Consider the following 23,604-nt stretch of genomic DNA (forward strand, 5'->3'; position numbering starts at 1 on the left):
CTGGAGCCGAAACTGAGCACTGGCTGCATCACCCCATCCCTCCTCCAGCCAGCAATGCAGCAGCCGACTGACACTGCCATCAGACCCCTCACAGGTGGAAATGTGTCTTGGGTCATGGACTTTGACACAAGGGTGCCATTTGTACCTGTTATGCTTCGACCGCCCAAATACATATTCTGTATGGGTCAGGTTGTTTCTTACAGTTCGCTGAGATCTCTCCAATGTAAACATGTATATATTTGGTAGCTTTGAGGGAGACAGAAGAGTTGTAACAAAAACAGTGGGAGAGTGGGAGGGCAAAAAGAGGAGTTCCTCGTGCTGGGAGCAGTGACTGCTGCCAAATCTCCCTCCCTATGGCTATGTGAAACTAGTTGTAAAAACTCAGAGCAGGCCCATTAAAGCTTTGTGACACAAAGCTGCTGTAAAGGGAAGCAGCGTTGAAAAAATGCTAGTGTATGTGAATGCAAATTCACTATGCGCTTTCCCAGAGAATGGCTGCACGGGGTGTAGGGTGTGCTAAGTATGCTGTCCCTGTGCTGCCTTTGAAAGTGGTTTTCATAACCGAAATCAGGAAATTTAGCATGAATTTACAAGATGTGTAATGAATGGGACAAATAATAATATACTATTCCAGACCCATGTGATTGCTACATTCATAATTTGATAGAAGAGACAGCACCCAGGTTGCACACAGCAGAGCAGCCATGACCTCCCTCCCCTGTCAGGTGCAAGACAGAGCTGTGAGGGGTCCCAGCAGGCTGGCACCTGGGAGGCTTGTCTTCCTCATGAATGACAGTGGAGCTTGCTCGGGGTCAGATCCCCTCAGCTGTGTGTAACATGCTGCTGCTTCGTCTTTCCACCCACTGCATAGGAACATAGTGTCCATGTGGCACTGGTGGCTCGCGCGCTACCCCACAGCTGTGCTTGTGGGGCTTTGCACGTGGGTGCTTTGGGGCACGGTGCAGCGAGACAACACATTCAACTTGGACTTGCTGGTTTAAATCTGTTACAATAAATGTCACCTTAACATCGGTCTTGCTAGTCCATGTTTCTGCTTGTTTGATTCTGCTAGTTCAAGTTCTGCTAGTTCAATTCTGCTAGTTCAATTCTGCTAGTTCTTGTTAGTTCAGTTTTCAGGGTGAAAAGGCCTATAATGTAGGACAGGAGTAAGGTAGTACTCCTCCATCCGTAAAGCAATTTCTGTATGAGTTTCTGTATGAGACCATGGAATGGGGACTACGCCCTTGAGCAATTCATGTAGTCTAAATCAGGGAATACTTGAACTTAAGTAAACCTTTGAGAAGCTGTTTTCAGTGGGCGGCACATTTCTGAATGATAGAAGCAATAACTTACCTGAATAAGTATATTACATCCATTGTTCATTGACTAAATTTTATCCTTCTCCAAAAGTTTCTGTCCTTCAGATGAATTACTGAAAAAATGGAGGAAGTACACGCACAATCATAACAAAAACTTGGGTTCTAGTTTGGGCTTGGTGGAAACTGTAAAGGGTAACAAATCGTTTTGAAAACCAGTTGACAAAAATAGCACACGAATACAAGCAGTAGGTTAGACTGCTTTCTGTTTGCAGACGACACATTAACATGTTATGTATTTTCTCTGAAGGAAGTAGAAATTCGAAACAAAGACCTGGAAGGCCAGCTGTCTGATCTAGAGCAACGTCTGGAGAAAAGTCAGAATGAGCAAGAAGCTTTTCGCAATAACTTGAAGACACTTTTAGAAATTCTTGATGGAAAAATATTTGAACTAACAGAGTTACGAGATAACTTGGCCAAGCTAATAGAATGCAGCTAAAGAAAATGGGATTTCAGTGCCAATCAGCTTAAAGATGCACTGTCTCTCTTCGTAGGACTGTGTTGGGCTCTGCATCAAAGTTGCACAAAATTAGAAAACGCTCCTCTGAGAGGGCTTCTTTTAAATTTGAGTCTTATTTCAATGTAAAATTTAGAACTCAACTTGTCGCTAGTTGAAGAGAAAAATAACAAACAAAAAAACTTGAATTACAAATTACCTCCTTGTACATTATTGGCCATAGATAACTTGAAAGATATTAACAGTAATTGAATGCAATCCTTTTCTAATTATCAGCGATGGAAGAATTAGCAGTGTCCCAGGTCACATCCCCGTTTTGTGATAAACACAATATAGGTTATCTGCTGTTTTATTTATTTAAGATATTTAATTGCTGTGTTTTGTGCAAGAGCTTAGTGATGACAGCCCTGTATTTTGTTGTTCTTAATAATTTCTCAGGATACTTTGCACTGTGGAGAAGCAGTGCCATTACCAATTTATTCTTGCCAGGAGTGAGAGAGAGTTGCATCTTTAATTGAAACAAAGTTACTATACCTGCTTGTATAAAGTTCTTCCTTTGGGGGTTTTTTTTGGGTTGGTTGGTTGGTTGTTTTTTGGTTTAGGTTTTTTTTTTTAATATATATATATATATACACACACTGGAAGATAACGTATTTCTTTATGGAGCTTACTCTGGTGTTCTACAATATTGTCCAATGTAAGGTTTACTTTTTCATATGGATTCCTTGTAATTACAGTGAGATACTATCTTCCACTTAATTATATTTTGAAGCCAACCAATGATGGAAGGTGAGTCCCCCAGGAAAAAGGAAAAAAAAAAAAAAAGCCAAAAACACCCTGAGAACTTTAAATGTAAAATTTGACAGGCACAGATAACAAGGAATAGCCAGTCGTTTGTTTTCTGGCCTTGATGGATATATCAAATTTGTATGTTCAATTAACTGTTAACCTGTTCTGCAGGACACTTTTTCAGAATGTCACATGACTTTCAGGTTTTGTGAATAATGGCTTATGGGAAGCACTCTTTTATTACAGATTGCATTAAGGGCATAGAGCAATTGCAAGGGATTACTCGTATACTGAACTTGTCCAGCCAAGAAGGCTGTTTCTATAAGTTTTGTTGTCATAGCAAATTGAAATGGAGACATGTTTACTCTTTTATGGGTCTTCATAACACATCTTTATTGAAACTACACCAGGCAATATTCTGAACTGTTAACTAAATGTTTAAAAACAGGAAATTTAGTTCAGTTATCCTCAGTGAGCAGGTTTTAAAGTTGTTTTGATGTAATTTTAACAGACTTTTGGCAAACACACATTTCTTTATATAATAGATTTATTTAAAAAAAAACTCTTTGAAAGGTAAGCCAAGTGTCATGTGTCTTGCATCAAAGTACATTCTTGCCATAAATTGCTTGTAATGTTGAAGAGGGCATTTTTAAAATGTATGAATGAGTGTCAGACTTCAGAGTCAAAAGATGCACGGACCTTTTGTTTGCTCCCCAAATTAATTTGAATGTTAAACTTGAAATTTAGCTGCTTATTAAATTTGTACCACACAATTTTCTCCACTTAGAGACTGCTATTGAAAACTAGAAAAGATAAGTTTGTTTTCATGTGTGTATATACCATATAATACACACAGGTTCTAATTTATATTAGAAATACATGCTTTATTTCTAGGATACCATTTTTTTTCTTTACCAGTGATTTATCAGGTCTCCTCTGACTAGTCAGGAAAATGGTTTAGGTCAAATGCTAAACCGTCATGTATTATATGGTATGTAATGTACACAATGTTTAAGTTTTCTCCATATTTTTAGGGTGTTTTCTCACTTATTTTGTTTATTGAAGGGGTGGGGGGAGCTTGGTTCAGCGTGATGCTGGTTGAAAACTTTGTGGTGAACTACATGTTTTTCATTCAACAGATTTTAGATGGTGGTGTGTGTTATCTTCATCAGGTCCAGATGAGCAGATACAACCAATTTTTAATTTACCTGGGGATGTTTTTGCCTGATTCTCCTGTCACTTGAGCTGCTGTAAACCAGATGTATCATGTGATGTCAGCAACATTCAGCTGGCACAACATCTGTGGAAGTGCAAGGAGAATCCGGCCTGTTAATGCTCAGTGGACATAATAAGGATGAAGAAAGAATAAAAACACAGAAAGTTGATGATGGTATAAATGTAATATTATTTTTAATGATATTATTATTGACATTTTTAAAGATATGATGTCATTTACATGTGGGAAAATAGTGGACAGAATAATTCCACTAAAATTTTGTGAATATGTGTGGTACATGAGTATTTCTATGTATACGTACACACACATATGTATATACAGAACATGGAAAAATTTAGATGTGCACATTTTTAATATTTTCCTATTGAAATTAAATTTAAAATTGGAAATTGATATTTGAGAATTTCTTTTCTCATAGAGTAGATATGCTTCATTTCTTTTCTTTTTTTTAAAATAATACAATTACTGAGTGCTGCACCTTTGAATTCCCAAGTAGTTGCCAAACGTAAATATGGGATAAGGTGGACATACGTGCACATATAAATAAAAGCCTATTGCTAAGACTATTTTTGATGTTTATGTACAGTAGGTGAGTGTTGAGAAATTGTGACCTAAAGTTCATACTTAGGTGGCTATACCTACTGTAGCCTCTCCTCTTCTGTTTTAAGATAAAAGTTTGCCTGTTTGCACCATTACTTTCCCAGAGACACATATTATACATTGCATCTATCTTTGATGAAACTGTGGGAATATGTATATAAGAAAAGATTGTTGAGTACTATAGCTTGAAAACATGACCATGAACTTGCACTGGAGGGGAGATCAGTCACATCGTGTGTAACTTGTTACATGGCAACTACAGTCATGGGGGAAAAAAAAAAAGGCAAAAAGAACTACCAAAACACCTAACAGAAATACCCAATAACAAAAACAAAAAAAACCCACCAGTTTTTTATTTTGAAATACACTTGCTGTTCTCTGGAGAATGTACTTTTACTCTTTATTTTTTTCTTAAATCTTTTTCGAGTATGTGCAAGTGATAGCAGCAGCTACCTTAATCTTTCAGGTGCTACTGGATTTTGCATTAGTGTGTTATGTTGTGAAATCCTGACTTTGACATAAAAGATTTTTGTAAGTATATCCCCGTCCAGATAGTTAGTTTTTGGAGTGTCTTGTTCATAATCCATATGCCTCAATGATCCAGAAATTGCATTTTTCTATGTGGACAAAGTAAATCGTGTGAACTGATCTGTCTGTTACAGACTGGGAGTTCCTTTTCCTGGCTAATATATCCAGGAAAGAGGAGAACAGAATGAACTGATAATGCAGAAATGCTGTTATAAGGTCTCTAAGAAAATACATTTTCAGGTAAAATATAAATAAATAAAGGGCTAAACCAGATGTAACACAAATAAGTATTATTTAATGATATCGGTGGCATTCCCAGGATAATTCCTTTAAAGAAAACCCTGCAAGAATGAACAATGCGTCAATTAAAGATGAATATTTTGGGATGTGTCTTTTCAGTTGTCAGTTGTGAAAGGTTTCTGATTTCTGCTCATTTTCTATACCAGTTAGGGATTAACTTCAGGTTCGCCTTCAATAAGAGGCTAAACCTCAATTAGTTCTGTTTTCTCCTGTATTCCATACTGAAGTGGCTACTGAACAGTGCTCTCTGAACACTGCATTCAAAAGTCAGAATCAAAACCTTTTTCGTAAGTGCTGCATGGAAACCTGTTGCAGACCTTAATTCTCTGCAGAACTGGGGATGTCATTAAAAGCACTTACTTTGATTGATTGCAGAAATCTTGGATCTTGAGGCCAAAGATAGGTCTGATTAGAGATTAGGTCCAGATGTCAACAGACAATTAAAAAAAGGACCATCAAGAAACTCCATCCAACTGAACATGACAGTTAAGTGCACAGCTACACCCTGGGTTTTATCAGGAGATGGACCTGACTCTGCAAAGCAATGTTCACATTGTCGTGTTTACATTTTCTTAGTAATGCTGCATATGTGCACTACCTCTGAATGGTGCTAAGCAGAGAATGTATCATGGAATAACAGATATTTTTTAAAAATCTCTATTTTTGCTTAGTAGCATTAGTTCCTTGTTTTCCTCGGCTTACTTCAGACAAGTAGGATTAATTTTCCCCATTATATTAAATGTCTGGGAACACTGAATAGAGTTTTGTGCTAGATCCTGGCGTCAGTTCAGCTCATGTCCACTGTTCTGGCTGTGCGACGTAGCCAGAAAGCAGGTGCAACTGTTTATATCACAATACATGCAATACCTTTAGATACTATAGATAGAAGTGGGTTTTCACATCGTATGGGGTCTTGTAGCTTGCCTGCCACAACCTCTCAGGGACCTGTAGCTGCCAGTACTGCCTCTGCCCTGCTGGCAGCTCATCCTAGGACCAAAGAAACACAAGCGTAATTTATACCCACTTTCTCCCTCATTGCCAGGTCTTGCACAAGCAAAGCTCAGCTGCAACCATACATCTGGCAGTTTGTGTAATTTTCAGATACAGGCATGGGAAGGAGGAGTAACCATCAAAAGATGTTTTATATTTGGGGCAGGGGATGGGGGGGAATCCAGAGTTGTCAAAAGATTCCCTTACATGGAAGCAGTAGCTGTAAAATAGGCAAGAATGGTTTGCATAGCAAAGGACAGACCACCCGAACTGCACAGCAGTGACAAAACGTTTGTTAGAAAGGATCTTGCTTTCCTTAGGTGTTCACATCATGCTAACGGTGAGCACACTTGGCTTGCGCCAGAACTCTGCTCTGATTGCTGTAGGCTTCTCAGGGTCAGCATCAGATGTGTGTTTCGTGAACACAGCCGAAGTGCGAACAGTCTGCAAACCCCATGTCCTTTCGGACTCTTATCTTCACAACTGTGGTGGTTATTAGTCATTGGTAGTGGCTGATGGCACACCCTATTTTTTCCTGCAGTCAGTTCCTATCACCCGTGGTGTTTGTGTAACAAAGTTCTGAGCTGGGCTTGGGGGTTTTTCTGTCTTTTAACTTTGAAGTAGTTTCAGACCTTGTCCATCCCTGCTCTGGGGATTCTCATATGCTTTCATCCGAGTCTGATCGCACTGCATGGATCCAGCAGTGTGTCAGCCACTTTTGCTTCCACTAGATTGAGAACAGAAACCTAGAATTTTTCTTGGAAGAGAACTTGCATTTCTGTGACTCTGGTAATCACTGAAGAGGAAGAATTTTTTCCCAGTCCATCAGGGAGGAGGCAGAGCCCAGGACCTTCACAAACAATACATGCATCCAGGTATTAAGGGGAGAGGAAGAGCGACACTGACAAGGTATGTTTAAATATAATCTGTATGTATGGATCTTGCCTTCTGAGTTAAATATGGTCATGCTGATACTTGCAAGCTTAGGATTTTCAGAGAGGGAACAAGAAGACCTTTGAAACTATCTCATCCTGGATTGTATTTTGTTAAATGATGATGGGAATTTCATCTAAACAAAACAATAGAAATGGGAAGCAAAATGATCTTGCATCTCCCTGCAAGAGAGACATTACGGCCCTTACCTGTGGATGGAAATTTAAAAATTAAATCTACTTCCTGTGCATCTGAATATAGTGTTATTTTTGTAATTCCAGCAGCGTTGTTTTACAGGAGTCTGCAGCAGTGGGAACCAGAAATCTGGCAGTGGAAGGCACAGCTCTGGCTTCCGCTTTCATTTAGTGAGAGCAGCCAGGATAGTGATGTGTAGCTGAGCGACTGTAGTACTACCTAGTCTGAGCATCCTCCACCGAGTCCCTGCTGCTCAGCCGCACTGCTACACCCTGCTGGCTGTGTGGAAGCTGGCCCAAACGTGGCTGCGCTTGCTGCACTCGCTGCCTGTCTCGGAAGCAACCCCGGAGATTTTGTTGTCCTTTGCTCAGAAGCTGCTGGTTTGAACTGAGCCCTTTTGCTCCAGAGCATTCTGAACATGTGGAGATTTGCTTGCAGAGTGAGAGAACGGGGAGGGGGGGAAATGTCATTCTGCAGATCTGAAAGAAGCAGAGTAATGTGCTGCTTTCACGTAGGAACCTTTTCCCCACCTCTTCGAAAGGAAAAGAAATTATTAGAGCTTTATTTGGGGAGGTTATTGTTATCATTTGAACCTACAAGTCAAAACCTTTTTATCCTGTATTTCTTGTCGTCATGCTTTTCTTCTGTGTAACATGGAGCAGCCAAGCACATGTTTACAATAGATGTGAGAAAGTCCCAAACTGCTCACCAGGCAGGCACACCAGCAACCCAAACAAAAAAGCCTACATAGAAGATACCTGTAGATAAGGGGTACATGGACATCTCTTAGCCCCTGCAAAGGAGTCAGACAGCCAAAGAAGCCAAGGCAAGAGGCAGTGAAGAAGCATCAGGAGTGTTCTAAACAAGCATTACTGAATGCTTGCCAGGAGGAAGTATTTTGAATCAAAGCTGGCTAAAACAGTGAGCAATGCAAGTATCTTCAGAAGTCAGGAGTTTGTATGCTTTTTATTGATGATGACTGCATTGCAGAAATAGAAAATTCCTGTAAGGCAATTGACTCCTCAAGTAAAGATACAGTAATGTGTTGGGACTGGCAGGCTGTTTTCAGAAGAAACTAAGCTCATTTTCTTGCTAAAACAAAGGGATCATATATGAAGCAGCAAAAATTCCCATCAAGGCAGAGGATTTCTGTCATCAGCTGGGATAGGAGACAGATCTTTTGTAAAGGAATTAAAACAACATTTGGAAACTTCCCTGACAGAACCGGTACAAAGAGAGCAGATCTCGGTGCAGCAGCTGCAATGTGCCCAAGTCAGGTTGGGAATTCTAGCTACAAGACTTACAGTCTGGGCTGGCAGGATGGACAGGTAGCAAACTGTGCTGTAGGTTCAAAGGTATTTAAGGGAATTGTGACACTTTTTGGCCAAATTGCAGTACTGAAGCTGTAACAATGACATATCTAAAAATAAAATCCAGAAGGAGTTAAGGCCTCACAGAGCGCAGCGGCAGTCAGGCCCATGGCTGAGCAAGCAGCCACAACAGAGACTCTTGGTATGTCCAAACATGCAATCACCTCTGTAACCCTGGCAGAGGAGGGTAGGCTTACAGGATAAAAGCAAACAGATTAACCAGCCATTGAGGCTGGTTTTACAGCTTGGGAGTAGCTAGTAGGTGGCTATGGAATGCGCTGTGACATCTTAGGTCTCTCTTTCAACAGGCTGCACCAAAAGAGGGAGCTGCTGTTTGAGGCAGTTGTATGCTGGCCTCCATGAACCCCCCCCCCATAAGCATAGTTCTGTGTCTTATATTGGATAAAACCTAAGGTGTAGCTGCTTGGAAGATAGTTAACTGGTGCCAGTGGTGGGTCAAAGGATCAGGCCTTCATCAGCTGGAAGGTCTTGACAGATGGAAGTGAAGAAATTGTAATTTACTATATTTCAGCGTATTGGCCTTTTTTTAAGGAAATCCCATGACTTGCTATTGCAATGACCTGTTGATGGGCTAACAGAAAACATCATAGTGTCCTCTTGGGAAACACTTAGGCTTTTCCCACCGTGAGCTCCAAATGGAGCAGAAGCTAAATTTTGCATTCAGTCACTTTTAGCCAAGCTGGTGCTGCAGTATCAAAAGCTTTCTTATTCAGAAGCATCGCTGACACCTTGAGTATCCACTAAGGACTTCAGCAAATTCGTGTGTCTGGACCTCAAAAAGCAGGAAGACTTCAGAGCTGTTCAGCAGCTGCTGGCTGGGAGCAGAACCCAGGTTTATCCAAGATGGCTGATAGTGCAGTCCCAGTGCTAGTTGGGACACTTTTTAAAGTTTCTTATTGCAAAGTGTCATTAAAAGCTGAAGACTTGAAGGTTTTGGTTTTTTCTGTGAAATGGGACATAGTATTGACTTGGAACTGTAAGTGCTTTGGAGTATTTAAATGTGTTTTAGATGTAATATATGTCAGTTTGTGTACCAGTCTAAGCAACACATGTCCTGGTGGGCAACCTGTGGCTCATGTTCTCCCTGAAAACATAGCCTGAGTTGCCACCTTTTTTTTTTTTTTTCCTTTTAAGAAAAGTGACAAACGTCATCTCTTGAACAGAGACTGGCTCTATCAATCAAGCATCGTTAACTAATGCTACCTTTGACTGAGGACAAATCCTGCACTCCTCACATCTTTTCCCAGAATAGATTAAATGATGGCCATGAATGGCCAGACCTCACAAAGGCTGCTCCAGTAGCACAGCACAGCACAGTGTGGCCTGTGCCAGACTGGCCCACCGAGCATGGTTTAATGTAAAGCTGGGTGACAAAGCGGGGGGGGGGGGGGGGGGGGGGGCGGGGCTGATGGGACACACAAAATGCTGTTGCAGAGTGTGTGGAAGCAATTTGTTCGTTCAGTGGCAGTGGGCACAAGTAATGACCTTATGTTTCAGCTTATTTAACTACTCAGAGAAGCCTTCAACCGGTAGGCACTGCAATGGATCACTTGGAGAGGTTGTGATCTTCCATCAGTAGAAACCTTCAGAAAACTATTACGGAGTGACAAAGGTATATGTGCTCCACCAACAAAAGGATAGGATGTGTGGTGTGTTTTTTTTTTTTTAATATTATTTTTAATGCGAATTTAAGACTTTATCTTTTTTAACACATCATTAGAAACCAAGAGCAATGTGTAATGGCTTCTTTGTCATATTGCTTTTGCAGGACCCTGTCTAGTCCAAAAGTCATTTTACTTAGAGCGGAGGGGCCCTCACTATATGATGCTTCATATGAAGTTGATTCATAAACCAGTTGTTGTGTTGTTTAAATTGTGCAGTTACCATGCATGGCAGTTTGAGCATGCATTGATGATTTTGTATGCTAAGAGCTCAGTTACATTCCTACTAAATTTTAATGGGAGTAAAATAAAATACCAAGGAAGAAAACGTACAGTTAATATAGTTGTTTTATGAATTGCATGAGTCTTCCATTTTTCTTATCCCTCTGACTTTTAAACAGTAATATACAGAGGACGTGTGATGCAAATTAGAGCATTTGTTTCCGATAACAGAATCAAGTAAACAGTGAATTTTGTTTGAATGACCATGAATGTGCTTGGCCTTATATAAGCAATATGGGGCATAGTGAGATGTCTCAGAGAAGTTGAGTCTGCTGCCTTCCATGGTGAGGCGAAAGAGTAGAAAGGTAATGCAGGTGATTTGTCTGTGGCACAAGCATCTCCAGCAAACATCCCAAACACAGTGCATAGATACAGTAGGAACAAAGGGATAAGGCAGCAGATAAAGGGAGTGCTACTGAATATAATTTTTGGTTTGGGTTGGGTTTTTTCACCTGGCGTTTTGGTTGGTTAATGAGTGAACCCCAGCACTAATGCAGACAGGCAGCAGATGTAACAGCACAGCTAAGAATCTCTGCCTGTTTTTATCCACCAGCCCTTCTTGTTGAGGCAAGGTTTCAGGGGAGAGGGAAGTCTCTGAGCTGATGGAAGTCTGACCATGTCAGGCATAGCATGACAGCAGTGAGGATCTGCACAGAGTTTAGAGGAAGGGAGATGGAGCGTCTCAGTGCAAAGGGGAAGGGCAGGAAAGGCGTATCTGTGGGAACAAGTCAGGTCTGCAGTTCTGCAGGATGGAGAGTTGGCCAGAAACTTGGAGAACTTCATGAACAAGGCAGGTTTTGTGACGATGCTGTTATAGCTTCCTGGTAAAACCTGTGGAATCATTTTCTGCTGTAGTGCAGTTTGTGTCAGCAAGGTGATGTTCATAGCAGTTAAATGGTCAACATGTTACAGCTGAAGTTTACAGAGGCCTATTTTATTGTTAGGTTAATTACACCCCTCCCTCCTAAAAGGTAAAAAGCACAGTGGCAGCACTCTATAGGACCAGAGTTAGACATGCGATCTGTGACATAAATATAAAGCTCAAGATCTGGTGGCGGTGATGTGCTGGTGGTTTGGCGATTCAGAGATACTGAATCACTGTAATCCAGAGCAGAAGTCCAGGATTCATGTAAGCTCCCTCCTAGAGCAGGAACAATAAAGCTTGTAAAATGGGCTTCTCCTTACGATGGGGAGCAGCAGTAAGAACTGCTGAGAAAAGGAACAGTTCGTAGGTTTTGGAAACAGATCTGACAAACTCACTTTCCATTTTTACTTCTCTCCCTTCTCCTCAGCCCCTCTGCTGAGGATTAAGTGGTGTGACAGAAAAAAACCTCTACATATACCTATGGTTTCTGTGAGAAAGAGGTGGGTGGTGTTTTATTTCTACAAGTTTGAGGACTGTGGCCCAGTGAATATTTATTTACTATGTACCTTTCCTTTACATCTGACATGTAACGAACATGAAAAAAATAAACGGTGGTTCTACCCATCTCCTATGTGTTGTATAAACATTTAGGCCTTATTCCAAGTAGCATACCACTGCCTTCCAAGTGTGCCTACAGATATATTCACTAATTTGCAATTCTGATGCATGCATTAAATATACTTCCAACCAGTAGGAATACCCATAAGATTCATAAAAAAGCAGCTACTTATCTTCTGAATCCAGTGCTAAAGTAGACACCAGCTGATGGTAGCAAATACTCTTAAATAGAAGTTTGTCCTGCAGAGCAGGATGTGTGAAGGCACCCACACCAGGGTCAGGCACACTGCTGTGGGCACAGTGAAAGAAGCATTAGGAGCAGACCTCAGCTACAAATACAACCCTCTTCTTTTGTAAGAGAAGTCAGTGACGATCACAGAACTTGCTTATTTCAAAACACATTTCCTTCTTGTTCTACATGTTCTGCCACAACCCAAAATTAATGGCATATGCCATCATCATGAGAAGTGAAAAACAATGCTAGAAAACCTGAGCTGGAAAGGAAAAAGATACACAATACAAACATATCTCTGCAGACCACAGATATTTTTGTAGTACTTATGTCTAGATAAATAATAATACAGAATGGCTATGGGGGCGGAAAATCAACCCAAAACCCAAACAGCTGACAACTCTACTCTGGGACATTATTGGTCGTATATTTTGGCATAAATATATTTTGGCAAAAAAGTTAAACTCTTCAAAACACTCATAAAGGTACTTCTGAAGTGTCCAAGTTCTTCATATACAATCTAGTGTGCTTCTGAAATATTTTATTGTACATATACCAAAAAAGCAAATAATGGAGAAATCGTATGTTTTTGAAGTGGAGGCTTGCTCTCTCCCTGTGATGGCATTGCCACTAGCTAGCTCTAAAGGCAGAAGACTGTAAGAAGGGAGCCAAGCTCTTCATAAGTCTGGGTACCCTTCTTCACAGGGTTTTTGGCTTGTGGATAAGAGATTAAAAGTATGTGTGATTTCTATTGAAGCACAACTATCCTGCATTATTAAAGAGCAAGGTTCTTCTATAATACCCCAATTGTTTATCTGACTTAGTTTACAACGATGTTACCTAAATATAATTACTCCCTACCACAACATAGCTGAGGCACAACCATCTGCCCTTAAACAGTGACAGGAAGCTTGAAGAGGTAAAAAAAAAAAAAAAAAAAGGAAACTAGATAGGGAATTTTTTTTCGTGGGAACCAAACAACTAAGAATATTTTTTTAATCTTGGTACATATTCAAAGTTACAACCAGACAGTGGTCAAATAAATATGCTTTAATAAAGAAAAAAAGAACCATTTTAAAGCACCAAAACTGTGAGTATGATGTTACATCGCACGTACAAGAAGGTGAGTGCAGTACTTTGTGTAGAGGTTTAAATTTCTGAGTCATGATAGTAAAAAACATGAAATACACAGCAATAAACTCGCATTGCAGAAAAGCTGCACTAAAGGAAAAAAGAGCAAAATGCAGACAGTTAAAATCTTTTTAGTTTTTAGGTATTGCTAGAAATGTTTACCTTTTTTTTTTTAAACATACTCATCGCTTAATACTTTACAACCTTGAGCACTTTTAGGCATAGTAAATTTGCAATCGTTTATAATAAAATATGAATTTAATATGTCCTTTTGAATATAATGGAGTTAAAGAACTTCCTTAAAGCCAAGCACAATGTGCTAGTAGTGTTTGAGTCTACAGATAATATTGCACAAAGCTAGCGAATGGCAAATTGGTTTCCTTCTGATTATTCCTTATTTATTCAACAGGCTTAACAAAGAAGTTAGTTTCATTAAACTTGACTGGCTTAATTCATGTAAGACATCCTGCAGCCATCTGTATTCTTTAAGATTCCATCTTATGATGATGTATTTGTACATATTTAAGATGAAATTCAAAACATATTTCAACCACAGTAATGCATTGGGAAATGTTAAGTAAGCTTCCCTAATCCCCAAGACCTATTTCCCGATTAAGAAATCAAAAATATGTTCCTGGATCTGAAAATCAAGCCAGTCTACGGCAAAACTAATTACCAAATAGGTTAGCAGTCTCTGGAATAAATCTCTGCAGAGTTTGGACTATACTCACCAAAACGGCCACCATCTCTTTTACTTGTTCCAAAGGGACACACTACTGGTTAATAGCCTTAGATATCAGTTTAAGTAGTACTCTACATTAATACTAGAAACTCAGCAGAGCAAAATTTGTTGCATGGTCATTTTCCACATCAGAGCATTCACATTTGAGAATGGAAAGAAGACATTTTCTATCAAATTCTGAAGCTCTGGGCCACAGAATATAGGAGACCTGAATCACAATAAAAATACATAAATGTCAGGTTGCAGATTCACCAGTCAGAGCTGGGAGTTCTGGGTTAATCATCAAACTGAATGGGAATTGCAAGGAACCATATATACAACAGCCCCTCCCAAAAATATACTGGCATGCCCACCCACCCGATCCTCTTAAAAATTCTAATTTTAAGTATTTATGTATTAGACAGCAATTAAATATAAATTCATTTTGTAGGAAAAATTTAAATTACAGTGTATTTATAGGTTAAAAATAGCCATTGCTGTACTTTTCACAGCATTGGTAGCAGAATGTCAATGTGCTTATTACACCAAAGAGCAATATGCAGTCAAGTTGAGGATGACCTACTGTCTGTCAGCTCCAGGAGCACTGAAATCATGCAACATGCTCTCTCAGTAAGGTGCTTCTATTTACTCCTTTTTTTTACAAGAAGCTTCACTTGTTCTTAACAATAATTCTGTAGTGCTAAACATAACAACATATTGTCCATGCTTATGGAATCGTTACCAGAAATATATCTAGGTAATTTAATTACATAAGAATGAAAATGAAAATAAAATCTGATTACACACGTGAGAAAACTTGATTTACAAATTACACTCCTGAAATTCAGTGCAACAAACGGAATAAGGGTAGCATTAACCAATAAAAGCTTCTGCTTCCTCAATAAGTTGCATCTTCAATAATGCACCTGTCATTACTTTAATATTAAACATTACATAGTGTTTGTACTCAGAATGATTGTTTACAAATAATGTAGTGAACTATGTTGAGTTCTATCCCTGATGCAGCCACAAAAGAACACAGTATGTAATTATGCTAATTTATTTTACAAGTGTCTGGTGTAGGATGCAGACAGTCAGATTTGTTTTATAAAAAAGCTTAAAGGTGATGTTTAAGAAAAATAAAAAAAAGCCTTCATCTACCCTAGACATGTATTTTAACTAAGATATGAAAACACAGTAAAGTGAATAAAATAAGCCTATTTGTAAAGGATCTGGAATCTCTGTGAATGAGAGCATGAAATCCATGTTGATGCAAATTCCATTTCTGATCAAAACACTGTTGCTGTTTACATTTTGGTTATTTTAGTAGAAATGGAATATTTTGTTTCTGGTTTCCACTCATAAAAGAGTTTTCAGTCCTCACATAAGCATTTGAACATTAAACATTATGTATCCCAACTCTTTACCTCACTGGATCAGTTACACTAGACTATAAGAGTTTTCATGTGAACAAAGAAGTTTCTAAAAATAGAAAAAGCCTGAAAACTGGCAAACTGCTTAAGATAAGTGACTAGCAAGAGGACAACACAGCCACAAAAAGGGAAGTCCAGCCACAGATGAAAAATACCAATAACAGGTAGAAAAGTATTTTTATGTAGGCTCTCTTTCTTTGTGTGTTTTTTTCTGTAGTGATACTTGCTAAGATTTCTCAAAGACCAACACAGTTATTAGAGTTTTTCTCAGCTATGGAGGAACCAATTTCAATGCAGGACTACCACAATTTCCAGAAGTTTCTTGTGAATATACTTATACCCTCCCCGTTTGCTGCTGTAGCCATGTGCAAAATTCCACATTACAGAAGATGGGCAGTTTTATGTCTTACCCTGTGCATTACATATGCACAATTTTTATATCAAAGGGAAGAACACAATTTCTAGTGACAATTTCTAGTCACAATTTCATCTAGTGATTTACGGAGGATTAAAATCCAGAATTTTTTTAGCAGCAGTATGTGGAAAAAAAATATATTCATTTTCCACATTGAAAACGGCAGTTTTGAACCGACAAACTGCTATGCTCAGCATAACTACTTTTTATGTGCACATAAAATACATGTTTGTATAAGAACTCCATTTCTATAAACTAAGGTATTACAGGAATCTAATATTTCAGCTAAATACAAAACAGATTAAGGACAGTAATTTTTCTCAATCATGCACATATTTTTTCAAGGCAAAGAGGACAGATCACATGGCAAGCAAATCTGAAAACCATAGTACAGTACAGCATGGAGCTATTTATTGCAACACAGTGGTAAACTGTCAACACAAATGGTGTACAAGGGGACCACTGCACCCATACTGTAAAATGACACTATTTTTCCTCAGCTTGGAATTTTGCTACTGTCCCATATGCATAATCTAAGGAATAAAACTGCAGGATAGTAAATAGGAAAAAATGGACATAAAATCTGATCAATCACCACTATTAATTTCGCATTAAGTTTAAGATGAACTGTATAATCTGAATTACTGTTCTACATCATAGTTCTGCTTTGTGCTACAGGCAACAACTCATTTGATTACCTTGGTTTTAACATGTGGCGTGACTGGGACTACAGAGAAACATAGAGCAAGAATACGCCACAGCTTACGGTACAAGCAATGTCAAATGATTATGATGAACTCTGAAAAACTGCTGTTGTTGCTGCATGAACACAGTATTGGACAATCTCACCATGTAAATCAGGATTAACAGAAGCAATTTAAGAAAAAAACATGGTGCAGTTTTAGGTCCTTGGGAAGCCAGTATCAAGTGTGTCACAGAGCTGATCTCAGGATAGAAGAATGCAGACCTGACAGCTAGTACAGCAAAATCGATACAACTCTACAGTAATGCAGCTCACAGGTGCTTTGAAATTAACGTCCACTAACTTTATAAATAAGGCAACAAGGTTAAGAAAATGCCTGTCGATAGCAAGGGTGAAGTGACATCCTTTTGACAGGCTTTAATTTCAGCACAGCCACAGCAAAACAATGAAGGGATGAATGGTCCCACAGCTGAGGTTCCATAGTTTAGGTTACATAGCCTGTTGCTAAGGTAAGTTCTGTTCCTCCTTATATAAGTAAATGGCAAGACGTGAAATCTCCTGTTATAAATGTTAACACAGTACTTTTTCCATTACATGACAGCAGCAATGCACAGCTCCACTTAAAAAAAAGAAAAACAAACCACGGTGTGTCTGTCACGAAAGGAACAGCGAATGGAACACACTACACAAAGGACAGGGACTGCGTATTTTTCAAAGACAGTGTATGTCATGCCAGTAAAAATAAAATGCTAGTGAAAATTCAGTTTTCTAAGAATTGTAACAAGCTGACTTCAATATCACATGGAGTTTCTAGACGGTACAAGCCTACTTGTATCTCTGTACTGACATACCTCTTTGTACAGTGCTATCATAACAGTAGCTACCTGCAGCCATTAGTCATGAAACTTAGGATTACTTCTAAGTATCCACAGCATCGCAGAATGGCAGGGGTTGGAAGGGACCTCTGGAGATCACCTTGTCCAACCCCCCTCCTTGAGCAGGGACACCTAGAGCAGGGGGCACAGGACCGTGTCCAGGCAGGGTTTGAATGCCTCCAGGGAAGGAGACTCCACAGCCTCCCTGGGCAGCCTGTGCCGCTGCTCTGTCACCCTCACAGGAAAAGATTTTCCGCATATTCAGGTGGAACTTCCTGTGTTCACCACAGAGGAAGTTCTAAATCTCCTTTAAAAAAAAAATCATCAGGATCAAAAGGGAACTTCTTTTTTCAGCCAGTAGGCTTTTGGTCATGAAATACAAACACTTTTGCAGCCACTAAAGGGAGTAATAAAAACCAGCAAGAGAAGAATCATTTTCACAACTGACTTATCAGTATGTGTAAGTGCTTTGATCTCTTTTAAAGAAGGCTATTTAGAGTAATCAAAAGAGAAAAATAATTTTAAGTATGCAATTACAAAATATTGCTTCTTGTAACAAATGATAAAAGTATAATTAACTTGGTTCAGCATAGCTAAATATTTTTAAAAAGCATGAAAATATCTACTTTAAAAAGGTGTAAGACTACAAATGACCTTTTAAAAAGGTGCTGCAGTATGTCTTGCTAAATGTACCATGCTGGAGACAAAACACATTCTTGAATATGTACTGAATTCAACTCTTGTGCTGTGGTAACTTGTAACTTTTCACACTGACATACATTTCTTCAGACTAAGAAGAAGAAAAGTCTTAAGTTGCCCATTACTGAATTTCAGCTACTAGTGCAACTAGGAAGTCTGCTCTTTCTGGAATATCACACTGCTACATGGCAAGCTTCTCTGCAAGGAGCTATTTAATTGGATTTTCAAGCAGACGATGTATTCAGTGCAGTGAAGGGGAGGTTTTATAACTGGTTTGATGTCTCGACCGAACCCCAAAGTTCCTCTAAAAGCAAGTATTCTCCCAACTCGGAATGCCCCCCTCACTTAACTGGCCACACATTACTAGTGCAAATATAAGAAGTGCTTAAGAATCAGGCATTCCTGATTATATAAAATGTGCACCTAACAACTTAGCTTTCTGCCCAAACCAGAATTTTGGAACAAATTAAAGAAAAAAGTGACCCAAAAATTAACATTTCAGGCATTTTTTTTTTCCATATACTGAATCATTTGCCAAAGAAAGAGCATTTCTTTGCCAAAGAAAGCCTCATGTGGAATTGATGGTCATAACTGCTGGCTCTGAATTTTCAGATATGAAGAAGAAAAGTAATCTTCAACTGGGGTTTCTTTTCTCACGTCAGTGGCTGTTAATCACCTGTTTGGGGGAAAAAAAAAAAAAAAGGAGGAACATCTGAAAAGCTAGACGGTTGTACAGATACTCTCTGATAAACGTATTAGACAACTCCAACATGCAATACTGAGTGGTCTCTTCAAAAGCCTGGATTCTCTTTGCTCCCAGGGTAATGACACACTAACTCTAGAGCCAGGACACACAGAATATGACCAGATCTTTTTTGCCTTCTGGTATTATCGGGAGTGAATGCAGAAGAGAGTTTGAAGAGACCCAAAATACTGGATTAGAAGACTATGGAGAACAGAAGCTCACTTCTTATCCATCACTCCCAGGAACCCAGCTTTCGCATTACTTACAGTACTCTTAATGTACTACAGTCATTTATGTGTAACATTGTGTGTGTGTGTACATAGAGGTAGGCTTGGGATACTTTTGATAACCAGTAATCCTTTGCTTTTTCATACAGAAGCTACTGCATCTTTATACTGCTTGTTCAGCTGTACTTCCAACACACAGAATGCCTCAACATTTTTGTACATGGTTTAGAGTAAGGAAGGAATTGCTCTTAAAAAAAGTTAGTCATAACTTTATGTAGAACTTGACTCATAAAGCAGATAGTACAAGAGCTGACTAGATAACCTGCAGGAATTAATTACTATTACTTTGTCTTCAAACTTCAGTTACTAATGAAACCACTGCAGTGGGCATTATTCATACTCCTTGCACATACATTAAGACACTTTTGGGCACTTGCTGAACATGCATCATTAAATGAGATATAGCCTTCATTTCTAAGGCAAATAACTGCATTACATTTAGCCTACCAGCATCTATGTGTCTTAAGCATAGCTTGTACCATATGTGCCAATACACTTTTGTATAACTGTTTTCAACCTAAAACCTCTGCACAGCTGTTTATTTGTATGTGCAGAGCTTACAGTTGAAAATCAGCAGGTCATCCTTAAGCATGGTATTAAATGGATAACCTCATAGTACAAAATACTGATCTGCTGTTTCTACAACACACTTTCATTAGATTTTACTGTTGTGTAATAAACTCTGGGTAACCAGTCAATATGTTCAAGAAAGCACACTCATCTATGTGAAAAGTATTTATTCAGCTGAATTTCACATGGGCTTTGTCTCAGTCTCTGTTCTCCCAGATTATTTCACATGCTTCCATAGCAGGGGCCCGTTTTTCCTTTCTGAGCTGTTAGCTATTTTGTACAACCACTTTCAATGAAATCTGTACTATCTGTTAAAGAGTCTCATCCCATGAAAACAGGATTGTTTTCAAAATGAAATATGATACTGGTATGAGAAAGCAGGTCCAAGATATATGAAGACCTCCAAGAAGCACAGACCCGGAATTCTGACACTGCATCCTGCTTTAGGTCCACGTGATTTCATGGGACCTCAGCATGTGACAGGAGTGCATCCTTAGCATCCTTAAAAGGGGAAGATACCATAACTGTAGACTGGTAAAAGCCAGACAACAACCAGTGCACTAGAGGTACTGCACGGCAGCGATTTTCAACTTGCACTCTGAACTACTTCTACGGGGTACAAAAGATAGCAGAGGAAAACGTGTATTTATATTGTATGGCAACATACACATAAGACTTTTAAGATACACTTCCAATGGAAAATGTTTAGGAGGTCCACCAACTACAGTCACTCTTGCATAAATTCCTTCCTTTTTTTTTTTTTCCCCTCAAATGAGCCATAGTACTAAAGAGTATTCTTGCTAAAAAATGCAAACGAGATCCCAAAGAAAGTTAGATTAACTAAAATCATAAAGTCCAATCTCAATGTTAAATCTGCTTAGTTATCTAGGAAATGAAAAGAGAATAATTGCACTTAGAAAGCCAAGTCAATTCCATGGGATGTCTTTTCTTACAGCTGTCACTTCATTCCTGAAGGGCTGTGGTAGTGGGGGTTTTCAGTATGCAAGTTACTAGAAAAAAAGTTACACCCAAGCAAGATTATTTTCAATTTGAGATTCAGCAAGAGTCAAGTACACCTCCACTCCTGGATTTTCAATTCCAAAGCTTGCAGTACATTTGGTATGGAATAGAAGGAGCATACCATAATTATAACAGTATTAAATCATTACTGTGGCAATTGCTAGTTCATGAGGAAATAAAGGCAGCATTTATTTTCCTTTTAAGAATTTTAAACATTATTATTTTGAAGTAGCATACCAAAGGAACGATTTGAGACATAGCATTTCATAATCACAACAACATTCAGCAGATATGTGCTAAGTCACCACCACCTCTTCAACAGCTGTAGCACTTTGTCAAGTCACTCTCCAGCTATGTTAATAACTAACCAGAGTAGAAATGCCTGATTGTAAACATCTGAAAAGGTTATCTTTTCCTACTGGTACCTGTGTTGCAAGGATTATAAATACTTGTCTTCCATACGCTATCTTGAAATAGTATTTGAATTTGAACCAGATTTTTAAATTCTTTACGGATTGTCATACCTCTCGTTTCTCCAAATTTTAAGTTTAATGGGAGCTTTCATTGAGACTTAAGTTCATCCACATGCCAGTAGCAGAGAAGAACCACCACAGAAAAAGTGCTGTGTGCTGTTGTAATCAAGAACCTCTTTGCGCTACTGATGCAGCCATAATTTTGAAAACTCATCTCTTGGCAATTTCTGTTTTGTTCCAAAATCATTAACTTCATTTGCTGAAATCTAATATCTATACTTTCAGGCACTGCAGCTTAGGATAATGCAAGTTCAAGGGATTCATATGAGTAGCAGAAGTAATAATTTATATTTGTATATTTATTGTTTATAGTCTGGAAAGTCAATTAAGTCAGACAGTTTACAAATTGAAACCAAGCTATCAAAGAATCAGTCACACAGAGTAACCAATGAGATTTCAGTGTGTTCAGCAGCCAAGTCTAATCATCCTTCACTTTGACCTATTCAGTCTGAAGTGATAAACATGCTAAATTTTTACAAGGCAAGATGCAATTAGAAAATAAGTACAAGGTGTGTCCAAGAGTGATTGTGCTGCTTCATTACTTAAAAGCTTTTTAAAGCTTTCTGGTAAGCTGCAAACAGTCCCTTCAAATTTACTAAATAGAATAGAGCTTTTTATAGAAGCAGTCCTGTCGAATATTCAGCAAAAGTATTCAAACAATAAAAGGCTAAGATGTTGCCTAAAAAAAGTTTTCCTTACTATAAACCTTAAATTCTTTGAAAAGTCAGTGATACTAAACTCATATGTGCATGTTTTACCATGTTGGACGCCAGACAGTTTAGTCACGTTCATACTAAGTTTCCTAGAACGCACAACCTGAGGCTTAGCTGCTATTGTTATACAAAAAGTATTGAAGAAATATTTTTTTTTAAATGTAGGTTAATTACAGGTTAATTTTCCCAGTCTGTGCAAGGCAAACTCTCCTCTTCATCCTCTGATTCAGGTGAGGCTTCCTTAATTCGTCGCAGTGCTTCATGGATGCTCCTTGTCAGAGGATCAGTATCAGGCAGAATTGTAAAGGATTCTCTCAAAACATCTTTCTGCACTTTCTTCAGTTTCACCCCTTTCCTTATCTGTGCCAAGATGTTATTGCTATCATCTTCCCCAGGAAAAGGAGGGAGACTTCTCTGCTCAACTTTTCTTAAGTGAAAGCTGCCACGTTTCAAGGAAGCCAGCACTTCATCCATCGGGGAACTCACTGCAGTAAACCAAAAAACCTTCAGTATTATTTTTACTGAATTTTATCAGTCTTCATTTATATTTCCTACAGTCCAAAAAGTAGCCATGTAACGTGATAGTCCCATACCATAAGTATAATGGTAGCTCCACTATTGTTTTAGCCTCTAAATTTACCTTCCCTATTACCAGGTCAAAACTGGTTTATACAGACAATTATAATATCTGAAACCACTTAACGTCCTGTCAGGCAGGTAGTAAAACTTGTTGAACAAGACAGCTTTCCTGCTTCCAGTCAGGAAAATCAAAATAGCTGCAATGAAACCAATGCAATGAAAGTGTTTATTACATTATCTTTCTTGAGATTGAAACTCGGGTAATGAGTTTGTATCATAAATATCGGACTGTGCAGTCCATTCTCAGCACTTGCATTTTGTGGCTGACTTCACCTACTGTATAACTGTTACTACATGCCAGGAAGAGAAGCAGCAGCATAGTCAACTGCCAACAGCATGTATTTTCCTGCTTCTCTGGATTCATGTATGTATTAGCACCTAGGCACAGTGTACCTATATAAATTCCCTTCCTTTATAATTAATGAAAATAGAGAAGTAAGAGTTAAGACTTCATGACAAATCCTGCAGAAATAAAAATCAGGCTTTGGCTCTTTTGAAAAGCTACAAGTAGGTAAAATCTCCATTCCAGAGGATGCACTATAATAAAAGTAGAACAGTCTGAAATAACTTGCATACACTAGCACATACAATGTGCAGTATGTATCAATTAATAGATTAATATCCACCTACAGTTCTTTTTTGTATATTGTAGAGTACACTCTAAAA

General features: G+C 38.7%; 2 protein-coding genes across 3 annotated transcripts in view; one reads left to right on the forward strand and one right to left on the reverse strand.

Annotated features, from left to right (window-relative positions):
- HOMER1 (homer scaffold protein 1) overlaps positions 1–4,774 on the forward strand; it is a 92,961-nt gene extending 88,187 nt beyond the window's left edge. Inside the window, exon 9 of the mRNA XM_064438666.1 lies at positions 1,627–4,774. Within this exon, the coding sequence (XP_064294736.1) occupies positions 1,627–1,815 (189 nt within the window). The 3' untranslated portion in view covers positions 1,816–4,774. The remainder of the gene's footprint in view (positions 1–1,626) is intronic.
- An 8,715-nt stretch (positions 4,775–13,489) lies between these two features.
- Positions 13,490–23,604, reverse strand: part of JMY (junction mediating and regulatory protein, p53 cofactor) — a 71,442-nt gene continuing 61,327 nt past the window's right edge. The window contains exons 10-11 of one of the 2 annotated variants that reach the window (XM_064439628.1): positions 22,474–22,784; positions 13,490–19,107 (exon numbers count right to left, since the gene is read on the reverse strand). In XM_064439628.1, the coding sequence (XP_064295698.1) occupies positions 22,477–22,784 (308 nt within the window). In that variant the 3' untranslated portion in view covers positions 13,490–19,107; positions 22,474–22,476. Of the gene's footprint in view, positions 22,785–23,604 lie in introns of both variants that reach the window. The other variant, XM_064439627.1, reaches the window with a different exon arrangement.

Source organism: Phalacrocorax carbo, chromosome Z, assembly GCF_963921805.1.
Source record: "Phalacrocorax carbo chromosome Z, bPhaCar2.1, whole genome shotgun sequence".
NCBI classification, from domain to species: Eukaryota; Metazoa; Chordata; class Aves; order Suliformes; family Phalacrocoracidae; genus Phalacrocorax; species Phalacrocorax carbo.